This window comes from Equus caballus, chromosome 5 (assembly GCF_041296265.1).
Source record: "Equus caballus isolate H_3958 breed thoroughbred chromosome 5, TB-T2T, whole genome shotgun sequence".
In the NCBI taxonomy this organism is placed as follows: domain Eukaryota; kingdom Metazoa; phylum Chordata; class Mammalia; order Perissodactyla; family Equidae; genus Equus; species Equus caballus.
This window is the reverse complement of record NC_091688.1, coordinates 73,567,172-73,581,549: the sequence shown is the minus strand read 5'-3', so window position 1 is coordinate 73,581,549 and position 14,378 is coordinate 73,567,172. Positions and strand designations below refer to the sequence as shown.

General features: G+C 35.4%; 1 protein-coding gene across 1 annotated transcript in view; it reads right to left on the bottom strand.

Annotated features, from left to right (window-relative positions):
- DPYD (dihydropyrimidine dehydrogenase) overlaps window positions 1–14,378 on the bottom strand; it is a 768,719-nt gene that overhangs the window by 311,618 nt on the left and 442,723 nt on the right. Inside the window, exon 14 of the mRNA XM_023641574.2 lies at window positions 6,202–6,366. Coding sequence (XP_023497342.2) covers window positions 6,202–6,366 — 165 coding nt within the window. The remainder of the gene's footprint in view (window positions 1–6,201; window positions 6,367–14,378) is intronic.

Here is a 14,378-nt window from a genome sequence, read left to right as displayed (position 1 = left end):
TCCATCTAGGTTGCAGCTAATGTTTTCCTTTAAATAAAGGAACTAGGCATATCCTATCTTGAGAAAACATTTGGCTACATGGAGCCAGAAACCAATTACAGAACTATGAGCTATATTATATATTCTGATTAATTTTGGCTGCTCTTGTTTTGTGGAATTAAACATATTTTAATTTTTCTTTGCTTCTATGTGGAAACCAAGAAAATAACTGTCACTGTTTAGTCTTGTTTTAATCAGAAGCTGTTAAGTCAAACGAATGAATGATATTAAAGCAAGGAAGTATAATGAATAAAACATTGCACAAGAAATAAGACCTTACATTCTATATGACATATAATGAACTCAAGTTCAAAAGGATCACTAAAGAACACATTTAGTGATTAGTTCTCACCTTTTTACTTGGTAATTATTTCCAAAATAGTGCCTTTTACATGACCTGTTAGTTCACAAACATTTTGAAAATTAATTGGGCAATATACTTTAAGAGTTATAAACATGCTGCTACCTTTGACTTGTCAAGTGTCGCCCTCAGAATATTTTATAAAAACTAATTATTACTTTAAATAGGCATAAAAGTGAAATGCATAAAGGTAATCTATGTAATACAATTTATAGTAGTCAATAATTGCAATATTTCAAACATGTTATATATGACAACATTTAATCTTTACAACAACCTCTCAGAACAGGTATTGTTATCACACATATGAGGAAGTTGAGGCTGAGCCTGTCAGTAAATAGCAAGAGGAGAGGCTGAGATTCAAATCCATTCTGACTCCAGACCCATGCCTTTTGCTCCTAGACTCTAGCAACTCTAGAAAAGTGAAAACAGAGATTTGTTACAATAACTGGGCATGGATGGTTTTACCCCCCACCCACTCTAACTTCTAAAGTGTCCATTGCTGTCATAATTCATTTGTATTTTTACTTTTTGTAGACTAGATGGATCTTTTTAAAAAAATCAATAAAGTAATGTCACCAGAAAATCATCCTGGATTTTAGCAAAGAAGGGAGGTTGGGAAGTATCTCTGTCCTCTAGAATTCATGAACAATATGAGAAAATCACTACTTAAGCTCTGGGGTAAAGAATGGGAGTTTCCTGGGGATGTTCTAGTCTTCTCTTCAATGCCTGATCCAGCAATTTCCTAATTTATTTAAAATAAATCAGCATGGGAACGTGTAGAAATTGACAGAAACGGGGACTTGACAAGCTCAAAAAATTCCAGGGGGAGCAAAGGAGGAGTCCCCTCCAGTGCAGGGTTGCTTCCCTTTCTGAGGTGGAATATCCTCTTTGGGATATGAGATGAGGAGAGCAAACGTGCTGTTTATGCTTTACAAGCTCTGTAAAAAAAAGCAAAAGCAGCAACCCTGTCCTGGTCATTGCTGGCCTGACAACACGTGTATTGTAGTTTATCTGTCACTAAATTTTATTTTTCTAAACAGATTGAGTGAGTAACAAAATCCCCCTATTTCTAATGTGTGGAGCTTAATCATAAACACTCCAAAGCAAAGGAAGCCCACTTCTGCTAAGTCAGCCTCTGTGGTGGCTGTAAGGAGATTGTGCAGCGGTTAAGAGGTGATGACCACCCCCTGAATAAGCAGCAAGCATCCTCCTTGCTTGTGGATGCCAAGATCTGACTCAGTCCCTTGATTCCCTATTTTCAGATACAGAACTTAAGATGGGGCCAGGGAACAGTTCAAACCAAGGTCCACCTTGAGTCACTGACATTGTTTTCTATAGACCGTTACATCCCTGCAAAGCAAAGGGACCTCTGCTGTAAAACGTCCTGTGCTGGCACTAATGATAAAATAATGATTGGCTGATGACAGAACTTCTTTTCTTGCCAAATAAAAAAATTTGTTTTCTTTTTTGAGAGTCTAAAGTTAAGAGAGCTCAATATAATTGGCCCACCTGAGTGAGTGGGCAAGGGAGGATGGGAATAACATATATTCTTAATTCCTCAAATTCTTTAGGGACAGATGGAATACTTGTTGAAGGTGTAATGGAAAGATTTCCACTCCCAGTGACTTCACTTACTAGCTGTGTGACACAGGACAGTTAATGCAAGCTCTTTAAACGTCGGTTTCCTCATCTTTAAAACAGAGAACAAAGTCTCTGCTTCACAGATACATAAGGCCCTTAGTACAGTTCCTGGTACACATCAAAGGCTTCCAGTAAATAGTTCTGATATAGGAGTTTTATAAATATTTAGTGATATATGTCAAGAGTCATGAATGATATTGGTTCTATCAATTACAGCAGAATCAATTGAGGAGCTTTACAAAAAATATACAAGGACATACATACATGTAAACATATATACACACATACTGACAAACACACATAGATATACATATTCATTGTATCCATGCCAGAATTTCTGAAATGACCAAACTAGGATAGGGCCTAACCACAACACTATTTTTGAAGCTCCCCAGGAGATTCTAATATGCAACCATAATTGAGAACCACTGGACAGAGGTTCTTAATCTGAGGTCCATAGAACTCTTGGTAGAATAAGGGAAATTCACGCAACCTGGATGGGACAAAATTTAGACCTTTATTTCCACTGAAATTTAGCATCTCCTCATGAATACAACAAACCACAGTAGCACTATCAATACTGTAACCTTGCACCATCAGAAACCACAGAAAATGATCACACAGTTGCTGTAGATATCTCAAGGTGTCACTTAGAGTCACCATTACACCAAAATTGCAGTAGTTATTAGACCTGCCACTAGATTGTATTTTTAGCGACTTACCAAAGAGTAACATATATTACTATGTCACATTTTAAAAAATATTTTGATCATTTGATTTTAATATAATGGGAATCCTTTGTAAACTATATAATTTTATTTTATGCTTTCAAAAACACTCTGTAAAGAGGTTCTTAGGCTTTACCAGGGTGCTAACGACCCTGGCACACACAGGAGGTTAAGAACATTGTATTTAGAGGTGACCGGTGAGGAAAGCACCTTCAGCAATGCTGATGAAGAGTGACTTCTTTGGAGTCATTTTGAACTTACTGTGTGCAATGCTGATTGAGTCTCAGCAACAAACTGAGAAAGGGTTTCAGTAGAAATGTGGTGTATTGTAACAGAAGTATATTTACATATCAATTGTTCTTCTTATTAATTTCTATAACAAAGCCATCACTCTTTTCTATCTTCACCAGCTGATTCACTGCTGAATCTTTATCTTTTGCCTAACTCTTACACTAGCTGCCACAAATGATAGAAAATGTCAGTCTTCGCTTGCTAATTCAGTGCAATCTGACAAAATGCAGCATGTATTTTTTGGTAAAATTTCTTTTCCAAGCCTAAAATATATAATTTCTAAAGCTTTTGCAGTGAGAATGAAAGATTCACTTAAAATTGACTTCTGTAAGCCCTATTAAATAGTATATTTCATAATAAGCATTGCAAAATCTCAGCTTAGGAACAAAATAACTCTTAGCTAGTAATAAATTGTCACTACAATGATCAGTCTGCCAAATTAAATTCACGGATAAATAAAAGAAAACCTTGAAAGCCACTCAGAAGTCTAGTATATGTGTAGGCTTTGGTACAACACTGATAGTTAACAAACAAGCCATTATAGTACATTTCAGGGAGTCTTGATGCCTTTATATTCAAGATATTCTTTCAGCTGTTTCCTCTAGTTCATGGTCAACTGGTGCCTACTTGCTCTGGAAACAGGGATACTAGTTGCTGCTATTAGCTGACCTAGCCACAACCCGCTAGCACAATTTCTTTTTCAGAAAAGTTAGCCCTTGCTTAGAAGCTGCCAGAGTGGTTGAATTATCCAATCCCTGTCATTAAAGGTGGCAGCCATGCACTCGAGAATGATGTGGGAAAACTCCAGTGAGAGTGATAATTAAACCTGGAAAACGAAAGGGTCACCTTCTTTCATTCACCTCATTGGGTTTGGCATCAGAGTAATTCCAAAACAGTGGGGGATACTCTGCTCTCAGCATGGCAATATCTAGGTGCACACACATTATTTCTCTGAGTTCAAATGGGAATGCAATTTTAATTGTATTTAAAATGTTATCTTTGATATGGGGAGTAAAAATGTTAGAAATTAGTTCTAGAAATGCAGGAAAAGAATAATCAGTATAATCTAAGTGGTGGAAGAATTATAAACAAGAAAAGAATGCATTGTTTTCACAGGAAAAAAAGCATTATAGGAGAAGAAAATTGTTTCCAGGGAAATTGAAAAGAACATTTAAACGTGTCTCTTCTTTCCACTTGACTGTGGAATCATAAAGCAAAGGTTTTGTCTCAGCTTTCTTGTTACTTACTGCCATTTCTTGGAGGACATTATTATAACATCCTACTCCTGCCCAAGAGAGGGCAGAAAGTATCAGGTAAGCTTAAGACAAACCATTGGTGGGAGTTATTTTCCAGGAAAAGGGCTTTTTTTTTTTAAAGATAAGTTGGCTTATCTAAATACTATTGAACCAATATTTGGGACATTATATTTCATACCATTCTTATGTTGCATTACAAAGTAATACTGAACTTTTAAGGGCCTGAAATGATATTGCAATATAGGCAGGTGCACCGCAGAACACTATTATTAGACAGGAGCATGGATGCTAAAAGTGAATTTCAAGTTCAAATTCTGGCTTCACCATATAATAGCTGTGTAATCTTGGGTATTCTATTTCACCTCTGTGTGCCTCAGTTTCCTTATCTGTGAAATGGGGAAAATAATAGTACCTTATAAGGTTGTTGAAAGACTAAATGAGTGTTATTAAAATACAGGAAGCAGTTATAACCCCACCTAGTGCAGAGTGAATATTACATAAGTGCTTATACTTATTACTATTATTATTTTGCATTTTCAGTACCTAGCATAGTACTTAACACTGCAGTCCAAGTTTACAATTATATTAATAACCCTTTTTATGGTTGACCACTTTTTGTCCTTGTCATTCTGAGAAAAGCTTCCCAAAACATGTGGGTCCCTTAAAAAACAAACAGCTCAACTTAATTGTTATTAGAGTTGATTGTATAATGTGAAAATGGAGATGATTGCCACATCAAGCTCAGAAAGTGAAAGATCCCTAATAAGCAGAAGCTACAGATGGGTCTTGATAGTTCCCTTTACATCTGAAGGGTTGACTTGCAGAAGATCAATTATATTCTAAGTGATCATATTTTGATTCAAGGTAAGAGAGAATTTGAAACAATTAGAGCTTTCTAAAACAAACAAACAAAAACTGATGGTCTGGGTAATAGTGTGATGTCTAAAGTCCTTTTGTAAGATTTTCTGATTTATAAGTTTGTAGGTAAATATCCACAAACTTCATTAGATTTTAAAATACTTATTACTAGAATACTTGAAGTGTTCTCATTTGTCTTTGAAGGATTATTGCAGAAAAACCTTTTCTACAACATAAACACACACATTGCCCCAAATCTTAACCCCATTCACTACCAGCTCATTGAGAAAGAGAGAGAGAGACAGAGGAATGTGTGTGTGTGCGTGTATGTGCATGGAGGGTAGGGGTGAGGAGGGGAAGGGGAGAAAGAGAATGAATGAATGACATTAAGGACAACCCCAACCAATTATTGAAGAGAAAATACTATCCATATATAGTATTTATAGGCAACACATAAAATCCACAAAGGAATGAAATATCTTATGTAAGTCTGATTTTACTGTAATATTTATGCACAGTACTTTAAAAGAAAAAAAATGTTTTATAAAAGATAGTTGACTCATTTAGTATAAAGGTTAAAATTATTTGGTAGATTATTTCCCACTGAAAAAATACAAATAAGCTATATAAGAAGATATTCTGCTTCTCCCTCAGGTTTATATTTAAAATGATTTATAGTCTGCAATTTCTTCCTAAGGTCATCACCTTCATAAATACTAGCCACATACAGTGAAAACCAACTCAATAAAATTAGTATTTCATTTCTCTTCCTCCTGCTTATGTAGATACTTCTTCCATCTACATGGCATCCATTTATAACAAAGCCTTACATTGTGTGGATTTTTATGAGTTCTTGAGCTTTTCTTTCTTTTTTATCTTTCTATGCATCAGCAAAGCAACTGGCAGATTCTTTAATAAAATATATTATACACATTAATATTTATAAGCCTATGAATTGGATGTTTAAATAAACATTCACCAACTTACGCCAATTCTTTTGTTTTAGACATTAAATCACACTTACATTGTCTGGAAAGTCAGCCTTTAGTTCAGTGACACTTTGACACCAATATGCAGCCGTTTTTTCACTGATGAGCTCAATATTCAGGAAGGAGCTTTGTCCAGGGCCATACATGGGGCCAGAGGTGATCCCCCGGATGATTCTGGGTGAAACATTTGTCACGATGTCCTGATGAAAGAGTAAAGATATTGGGTCTCCTTTTGACAAAGAAAAACTATGATCTTTAATCATGTTGATCATTACCATATTAAGCATTACTCTATGCATATTTCCATACGACAATAGTTTACGAAGTCCCTTCTCATATTTTTACAGAAGAATTTTTTAAATATATTTTAAATTACAGTTGAACATAAACTACTTCCAAATGAAAGAGTAAAATAAAGTATTTTTTAGCTTTATTTAAATTACATCTTGTAATTATAAGATTAGCATAATGAAAAAATAAAAAGACGTAAATTCACTTACACTGGTTTTGGGCATACACATTTTAATTTGTTTGCAATTAAATAATAAATAAAAACATGATAAGTAAACTGTAAGACTATCATTTCAGTCTATTTAATCTAAGTATCTCCAATGAAATTTTAACTCCAATAAGAGTTAATGTTTGTAAAGAAAAAATATATTTTTTTTCTTAAAAAGTAATTCCAATGTAAATCAGCCAAGGAGTACATATTAGTACAACTGGCTCATCAAACTTTAACACACACTCTAACAGATAATTGGGTCAACTTACCTAGAAGATTCTAACTATAAATTCACATTCAATGAGAACTCACTTTTCCCAAGACTGAAATGAGTATATCAATAACTTCCTGATAACTATAAACAGTAAACAGTCAAATTAACTTGCTTGTTAAGTGTAATTAACAATCCACAATTACTTCCAAAGCTGTATTAACAAAGAAGAGTAACATTCTTACATTACCGAAAACTAAAAAGAAACAAAGAAGGAAAATGTTTCTTCAGCCAACTTCCAATTAAAATTAATTTTGAGTAAAGGTCATTTAGTTAAGGATTTATCAGAATTAGTCATTTAAGTACCCCTCCTTACCATCTTGTCACTTTTAGTGAGATAACATGAACCCCCATTAGTATATAGCAATTAAGGTCAATTTACATATTTTAATTAAGAACCACCCCATATAAAACAATTAGCGTAATAGGCATACTAACTGGATTTCATAACATTTGGACGTTTTTCCAACTAGATAGACAGGAAACCTTAATTAGCATTAATTAGTGCTGATCTGCATATGTTTGATAAGGCATACCCTTGCCACAAAAGATTATTTATTCCTGAATCTGCCAAATGCTACAGTTGCAGAGGATAAAAGGACTTTTCTTCACATTGCATGTTAATTTCTGGTAATTTACATTCACTTTTACATTCGAATTAGTATATTATAAAATAAATGGTATAAATGTTACAATAAGCCTCCTTAAATATGTACATTTTTACTTATAGGAATCCTGCCAGTTAATGTTTTACTAATTAAGCCATTCCACTTCTATTGTAATTGTGGGCAACACCACCAGCCTTACTTTGATTTGCTATTCTGAAACCATGTTACACAATCTTAATGGATAAAATAACAAGTAGAGTCACTCCAGGAAGCTTAAGCCTAGTGGGTCAAATTTCTAACTTGGCAAATGCTTAAAAGTACGCTCTGCATCCCTGCAGGTGGCTTCTGCACAGCTCACCTAGTAGGTACTCTCGTGCTACCGTGGTCTGATAAGTCAATTCTAGAAATGCTTCATTCAAATGAGGCTGGTTTTCCTCTATGTTCCAATTTTTAAGAGCCATACTTTCAAGCCTTGAGGGCCTCCTTTCCTTTGCTATACTCCCTACTCTAAATGCTCTCCATCTAAATAAGTCCAATCTAGGCCACAGGCTGTGCCCTGTACAGGAAAACATGGTCAAGCAAGTGAACAGAGTACATATTCAGTTCACCAAGGCACATGTCCTCCCACTGGGTAGTTCCACAAAGAAAGGGGTACCTATTTTAGATGACCATTCTGTAATTTATATTGGCCTGGAAGCAACACTTTCTGCTTATGCAAAAAAACTGATTCATGTACTACCAGTGCCCCTGCGCCAGCCCATTCTTCAGGTCTTAGCTGACACTTCAGTCTCTTTGGGAAGCCTCTCTGATCTCTCCAACACCAAGTCTTAATAAGATGCTATGACTTATGCCACCATTGCAATATATACCTTGCCCAACTAGCAAGCTTAATACTCTGTATGCTGATTGTCTATATTCTGGTCTGAACCTTCCACTAGAGTGCAAGCTTTGGAAAGGAAGAAACTATATCTTATTTACTACTACATGCCCAGCTGGCCTGGCCTTTAGTAGGTGCTCTAATAATGTTTCTTAAAGGGGTCTAGACTAAAACCCTAGGCACTAGAATAGGTCTTGTCCTGAGGTTTGGGACTATAAAGTATTTATTGCTGGCCTCTTTCTGTTGCTGAACAGACAAGTGGATTGGGCTTATATTCAAATTTCAGGTACTTGTTCTGTGCTTAGATCCTTTCCTACTAGTCCACTCCTCTAGAACTGGGGTCCTTATTTGCTTCCCCTTATCCCTCAGGGACGCCCTCTACCCCGCACTCTACTATGGCTAGATCCTGGTACCAGCATGCTGTGATACAGATTGTGCATTACTCCAACTCTCCCCATCTCAGCTACTGTAGAGCCTTGATAACATGAAGAATGCTTGAACTTCATCATTCTGCAGGTTCCAAGACCTTCCTGATTGCTGGCCCTAAATTGTTGGGTTTATCTGATCCCTGGGATCCAAATCAAATGACCCCATCAGGTATAATCCAACTCATGCTCTTCTGGTTCTGGTGGATGTGAATTCCTAACCTGGTTCATGGCCACCAAGAGGATTTCTTAGCTAATGAACCTATCAGGACTCTAACCAACTGTAGTTGCCTCTTGTGACTGTGCCCTAGGCTGGGCCCACATCTTCACAGTATGTGTAGAAAATATTTTAATGTCATAAAATAAAGAAGACACAGAATGGAAGAGTTGTACCTATACTGAATAAAGAAAAATTTGACAGTGCAGGAATTCTAAGCCATATACAATTTTACAGTAACCCTCCTAACAACAACTAGGCTAGCAGCCCACAACAGCCAAAAGGGTCAACAGTTGGCAAGACTTAACTGGAGGACAGTCAAGCAAATTCTTCTTTCTTGAAATGTCCCCCCTCAGTGATACCTTAAAACCTAAAATTCCACCCTTAGAGATTTTTCCTTTGGGTACTGTGAGCTAAGCTTATTGTTAATGTTGGAGTTGTTTTATTTTTCTCTTCCATAATTCAGTGTTAAGCTGTACATATACCAGGGGAGGATTATCAACAATCTACTTAACCAAGATCAAACAGGCAGTGCAAGGTAAATCAAAGAGTAATTTTATCTACTTTATGATCGGGATTGTTTATTCCTTTATGTTGATTATAATAGGGAGTATTTCTGTAAACAACTCAATTTGCTCTTTCCTTAACTCAAGCAAAGAAAAAAGATCCTGAACAGCTGCCCATATTATAGATGCCTACTGTGTAGAACTTATCAGTTATCAGTGAGTCAACTGTTACCAGCGTAGCAATTTAAAAATTCAACATATTCCAAATTCAACTAAAGTATTGAAATTTCAGTACCTGGTGATAAATCAGTAACAGAAATTTTATTCTAGGTTTTCTTTCCAAAATTCAGCCATTTTTCCTACTACTTTGTGAAAAACCTTCTCCACTGACTTGAGATTTAGAATTTTAAAACTAAGTGAAAGATGAATGAAAACTTGGATACTACCAATTATCCTTGGTTATTCGATTAGAGTTAGAGCTTCAATAATTGGGCAATAACTTACTAAAGCTTTTGACCTGGGAATACTTCAATTTGAGCATGATTTTATAAGATAATATTTTGCTTTAATATTTAAAAGCTAAATCATATTAGCATTGCTTAAGGGAGTTAATATAATAAAATAAACATCATCAAGACTAGTTAGAACAGATAAGAGTTCATTCTCTATAACAAAGAAGATGAATTACCATAGTCCTAATCTTCAGGGCATTAACAATATCCAGATTTTAAAAAGTTGATCTTTATAGATAAGTAAGCATTAAGTGATATCTCTGCTTTATGTGATATTGTAACTACCATTATAAAATCGAGTGTTAGTGACCTCTTAACATGTGAAGTGATGATAGTGATTTTTCCGCATTAGTAAAGAGATTTAAATGGTAAATAGACTGATTATATTTGTTTGTTTAAGTTCATTTACTTGACCTCTCTTCTCCTAAAAAGCTATATTGTGTTTCCATGGTTACTACTGGATGAAGATAGTCACAATAGCCTCAAAGAATAGAAAAAGGAAACTTTGCAAAGATGCTCCGGTAAGAGACTAGGAAAAATTTGGGGTGCAAAAAATTTGGATGAAAAGGAAAAATAACATTTGCAGAGTGAACCACTGCTACTATATCACAACAAATGAATTTTAGAAACATGTAAAAAGCTGTGGAAAAATATCTAGATTATGATCCCTAAAACAAGCAAAACAATACAACACATTGCTTAGTGAAACATACTTATGTGATCAAATATAAATATAAGTAGGAGAATAATTAAAAATAATTCAGGGGAGCAGTTATCTCTTGAAGTAGGTAGATGTTGGGGGAGAAACCGGGGAGGGTGGAGCAAGAATGGCTTTCTAAAAGTATTAGTGATATATAATTTTAAAGATGCTTTATTCCTGGAATGCTGAAACACACGGTAGAATGAGAAATCTGTGTAATGAGCTCTGTGGTAGCATAGTGCCTATTGCTTACGCTATCAAGAAAGTTTTATCAGTTTACCAGAAAACCTGTAACTTAAACCTAATGGATATTTGCTCCGTTTTTGATTTCCAAGATTCTGTTGTGAACTACCTGTTTTTGTCAAACAAATATTTTAGTTATTTGGTTTTATAAGCTAGGACTTCAAAAATGAAATGCATTGCAGGACAAATTTTCTTCTAAAATATGTCACACTCTATATGAGTGGGATTTAGCTATACGTTATTTCACAAACGAGAAGAATCACTTTGCAAATAAATCTAACAATAAATATCCTCTTATATAATATGAGCCCATCATTATAAATCTGGCATACTGCTACCCTGGGAATAGCAAAAAGTAAAATAAAATTCAACAGTGGCCCAGTTTCTAGTGCAACTCCACTATTATGAAAGACTCTAACATTTTATTTTCTCCATAAACAAAGTTTATTAATATTTGATTATTCCCTAAAGTAAACTTTCTAATGGTCAGAATAATCTCTATTTGGTTATTTTGGAGGGGTGGAATCAATAGGATGAGAATTTGTTCTCAATGCATCAATTTTTCCATCCTAATATCTTACACAAAGAGAACACTCAAAAACCAACGGAATCAGTGATAAAATTTACGTTTGTCATCAAGAACTTTAAATCTGTCTATCCACATGGAAAACACAGTAAACAACAAAAACAATGTTATCCTAGAAATAGAAGATAAATTATGAGAGATATAGTGGCACTGAAATTCCAGAAACAATAATAATTTTTATGGCATAATTCTTTCACATACTTCATCTCATTTGATTTTCACAACTCATTCATCATGCTGCTAATGCTAAAACTAGGGCTTGGAGAAATTAAAGTGACTTGTCCACCGTTGCACCTGCCTAGTGAGCTTTGGAGATGAGACTAGAATTCAAGTGCATTTATGTGATATGAATAATAACAATATTAGTGACCTCTTAACAGTTGATGTATGTGATAATAATTGGGACTGACTTTAGCTGCAAGAAAAACAAATCAACTTAAACAAGTTAAATTAAAAAAAGTAGAATGTGGTATATTTACTTTAAGGGAAAGCAATATCTCACATAATGCAAGGAAGGAAACGCAGCTAAAAGGAAACAGAGCTAGGAATGTTTCTCTGTCTCTGTGCTTCTGTCTGCATATCTCTTCATTCTTCTCTCTCGCTACAGAAGGCTTTCCTGTCTCTGTTTCACATGATAAAACATAGGCCCCTGACTGGTCCCAAGTTTACAAGTTATAGATATATCAATCCCCAAAACTGGTGGCAGAGATGCTGATGGGCTTAACTGGGGTTCGATATTCACTCTAATTATCTATATCTAGCAGGGTAGAATTAATTAGAATTTACATAGATGCTCATATAAACAAAGATGGAGTAATTAAGAACTGAGCAAGTAGTCTTAAAGGAATCTACTACACCACGCAGGTTCACCTTAGAAAGCTCAGAGGAAAATACCATATAGATATCGATAAAAGGTAATAAGCTAGGAAAATGGCTGTAGAACAGAAAATAATTATCATTTAGTGAAATGAAACTCTCCATAGTCTTGAATCAACTGTGATTATCCATTTCCTATTCCTGCGGCCCAAAGATCAAAGTTCTAAGAACTCTTTGAAATCCTCTTGTGCTTTAGGCTACATTGGGAATTCTGTAATTCCAACGTGTTGCTGTGATGGAGTGTGAGTCTTGGGCTGTACTGAAGTGACTGAATTGGATACTCTACGTAAAGGGTAAGATAGTGGAAGAAGAGGGGATAAACAAACAAATAACAATAATATATTTTGTTCTAGAATGAATAGGAAAACAAATACAATCTGATTAGGCTTAAAAGAGAGGAATGCTGAATGGAAACTGAACATACTGAATATCTACTATATGTCCAGGAAGGAATTTAACTCACATGCTCTCTAGAGCTCCCCTTGGGCCAAATGTCCCCAACTCCTGATAGTATCAAACAGCTAGAGGATTTAGTGTCTCACGCTGCACAAATATGGAAATTAGTTTTTGAATTTTACTTATGTATGACTGTAAAATACTGGGTCACAGACTTGTACACAAGCCTTTTGTCTTCCCTCTTGCCCTTCTGCAAAAAGCTTATAACCTTGTGAATAGGCCACTAAAAAGTAATTTGTTTTGCTCTTTGACTTTATCAAGTGTCAAACTGGCTTCACTATATCACAGAGAGGTTGTAGGATATTGAGTGAAATAATATTGCACATGCCTGACATGTGGTACTTGATAAATAAATATTTATTCATTCATCAACTGACCAGCTTCAGAAACAGTCAAAACAGAAGTCGAGAGGGTTCAAGTGACCAGTCTTAACTAGTGCACGGGCTGAAGCTGGGGACACAACAGAAAATGAGGATGGGAAGATTGTATAGAGTTGGGTCAGATTAGAGACTCCTGAGTGACTGTTGTAAGGAGTTCAGATTTTTTCCTGCAGGCTTTGAGAATCCATTGTGTTCTGTCTCCTATTCAAGTTATTAATACCAATAGCGCACAGCAGCTGTGCATTCAGAGAGATAAGTTTTACAAGAAACAGATGAAGAGCTTTTTCAGCGCTGATATCAGATGGATTAGAACGTGATTAATCAACAGACAGACTGATTAAATTATTGGGTTCACTGTTCAGATAAGAGGTTTTGGATACACTCTGCCAAACTGTAATTAACTTAGAAATTTCTGCTGGCCTGCTTATAAGATGATCATGTGATATGCTTTGAAGAAATCTTTTAAGGCCCAGAACAGCAGCTGCGAAGGTGTAAGCATGAGTCAGTTCTAATGATTATTAAACATCTTCAAGTATTAGAGCAGAATTTTCATTGAAAGTGATAAACATTAAGAAAGAAAATGTTACTTTTTATAAAACTTGTATAAATCCTCTGGTTTTACTCTAGAAGCCACTGTAAATGAAATGGCTATTATTTAAGGAAGGGAGCCTCTAAAACAATCAGACAGGAGTTTCCCATTTCTGCAAAATCGTTAACAAGATGTTGAGAGAAACTCTCACAATATAGTACATTTAAAAATACTGGACAAGATATGGAAAAACAAAAACAGAAGATGCACAACTGTACTGGTGTCAAAATAAGGAAACTTCTCAGAGATCAGAAATGACAACAGAGCAGAGGTCCACAAGGACAAACTAGCTGTACAGTGATGTTTGCCCTCAAGGTTTCTGTCCGTCCCTGGTGGCCTAGAGGCTGAGTTCTAATGGCTTACAAACCTCTGAGAGAACAGACAAAGTCAGGGCCAGAGCATGGCGGCGGGTACATTAGAAACCTCCACATAAGGCAGGACCAACAAAAAGTGATGCTGTCAAT